Source organism: Neomonachus schauinslandi, chromosome 9 (genome assembly GCF_002201575.2).
Source record: "Neomonachus schauinslandi chromosome 9, ASM220157v2, whole genome shotgun sequence".
NCBI lineage: Eukaryota > Metazoa > Chordata > Mammalia > Carnivora > Phocidae > Neomonachus > Neomonachus schauinslandi.
The window spans coordinates 71,609,921-71,612,138 of NC_058411.1; the positions used below are offsets into that span (position 1 = coordinate 71,609,921).

The following is a 2,218-nucleotide window of genomic DNA, read 5'->3' on the forward strand; positions in this document are numbered from 1 at the left end:
CATCAGTTGCATACAACACTCAGTGCTCATTACTTCAAGTGCCCTCCTTAATGCCCATCACCCAGTTACCTTACCCACCACCCACCTCCTGTCCAGCAACCCTCAGTTTGGTCCCTATAGTTAAGAGTCTCTTATGGTTTCCCTCTCTGTTTTTGTCTTATTTTATTTTCCCTTCCTTTCCCCTAGCTGTTGGCTTTTTGAGTCATTATTTTCATTGTTTCTCAGTGTCTCAGTTGTTGAGATTTCTGCTCTCTGTTAAATTAGTATCCTTTTTACCTTTTATCTCCAGTGCCTCTTATTTTTTTTTTTTTTTTAAGATTTTATTCATTTATTTGACAGAGAGAGACACAGCGAGAGAGGGAACACAAGCAGGGGGAGTGGGAGAGGGAGAAGCAGGCTCCCCACTGAGCAGGGAGCCCAATGCAAAGCTTGATCCCAGGACCCTGGGATCATGACCTGAGCCGAAGGCAGACGCCTAACGACTGAGCCACCCAGGCACCCTCCAGTGCCTCTTCTTCTTATTATTTTTTTAAAATAATGAATGTGTTTTTATTTCTCTCCTAATTTTTAAAATGTGAACATTCTGTATTTCAGTCACGGGGGCCTTTACTTCCAGGTGACTTCTTCACTGGGTCTCAATTCCCTTTTAAACAACAAACTCTTGTTCCGGAAGGCAGTCAGCTTTTCATCATTCTTTCTGTCTAGATAACATCCAAGGACAAACCCCATGGGCACAAGTATATGTACCCAGTGGTCACGAACAATCTGAATTACGTTCATCCTGAGTGCTGCGGCCTTGGTGCCAAAAACGACCCCATGACCAAGGGCAGCGACCCAGTGCCTCTTATTTTTAATGACCTGTAGTTTTACTGTGACAGGCCTAGGGAGGATTTATTTTTATTTATACTGCTTGGGATCCAGTGTGCTTTTACAAAAAATAAAATAGAAATTTATTAGTTATCATGTTTTTAAAAAGTTTATATTCTTTTTTTTTTTTTTTTAAGATTTTATTTATTTATTTGACAGAGACAGAGATAGCGAGAGCAGGAACACAAGCAGCGGGAGTGGGAGAGGGAGAGCAGGCTTCCCGCCGAGGAGGGAACCTGATGTGGGACTCGATCCCAGGACCCTGGGATCATGACCTGAGCCGAAGGCAGACGCTTAACGACTGAGCCACCCAGGCGCCCTGAGAAGTTTATATTCTTTATCTAAGTTATACATATGCACATTTTTAAAAAGTTACAAGGTCCTATAAGACTTATTATGAAAAACGGTGGTCTCCATTACCCACAGTGAATCCTGGTTTCCCCTTTCCCAGTGGCAACCACTTTTATCTCTTTTAGAATTTGCCTTGGGATGCCTGGGTGGCTCAGTCGGTTAAGCGCCTGCCTTCGGCTCAGATCATGATCCCGGGGTCCTGGGATCGAGCCCCGCATCGGGCTCCCTGCTTGGCGGGAAGCCTGCTTCTCCCGCTCCCACTCCCCCTGCTCGTGTTCCCTTTCTCGCTGTGTCTCTCTCTGTCAAATAAATAAATAAAATCTTTTTTAAAAAAAGAATTTGCCTCCATGTCTCCAAATAATATGCTTGTATGCTACTTCTTGGGTTTTGGTGTTACACATTATCTGTTGACTTCCTATTATGGAAGATGAGAATTTCACTCTTTCTTTCCCCTACCCCACCACACATATGTGCTCCTCCCATCCCTCGCCCTTCCATATATTTATATTGTAATTTTAGTTCAATTAATATTTGGTGTTTACATTATTGTTGCATATGTTATTTACAGTCATTTCCCGTACTTCCTTTATCAGTTTCATTATCTTGAGTAAGTCCCTCCCAGAGCCTTATGACCTGTTTCAATCTCAACTGATTGCCTATCCCTCTATATCTGGTTTATACCTATCACCATCACCTGAGGATCTCTCCCACCTATTACCCTGTGGATTCACTAAATCTGATCCCTGTCTCTCATGACTTCATGTTTCTTGGAGCTTATCATCCAATAGCTTCTTGAGTACATGAAATGTAACTTTTTTTGAGAATTTGTGTGAAAATACCTTTCCTTGACACTAGATTGATAATTTGTCTGCATATAAGATTCTAGGTTGGTTTAGTTCCTGCCAAGATGATGAAGTAACACAACTACAGTCTCCGTCCCTCAAGATTAATAACAGAGGAACCAGAGAGGGAAATTACAGAGACTTGAAAAAACCATGAG

The 2,218-nt window shown here is 42.2% G+C and overlaps 1 protein-coding gene across 1 annotated transcript; it reads right to left on the minus strand.

Annotated features, from left to right (window-relative positions):
- Positions 1–530: 530 nt before the first annotated feature.
- LOC123325710 (NADH dehydrogenase [ubiquinone] 1 beta subcomplex subunit 1) lies at positions 531–825 on the minus strand. The gene has a single exon (XM_044918233.1). The coding sequence runs from the start codon at positions 778–780 to the stop codon at positions 607–609; it is 174 nt and encodes a 57-aa protein (XP_044774168.1). The 5' UTR covers positions 781–825; the 3' UTR covers positions 531–606.
- Positions 826–2,218: the final 1,393 nt, after the last annotated feature.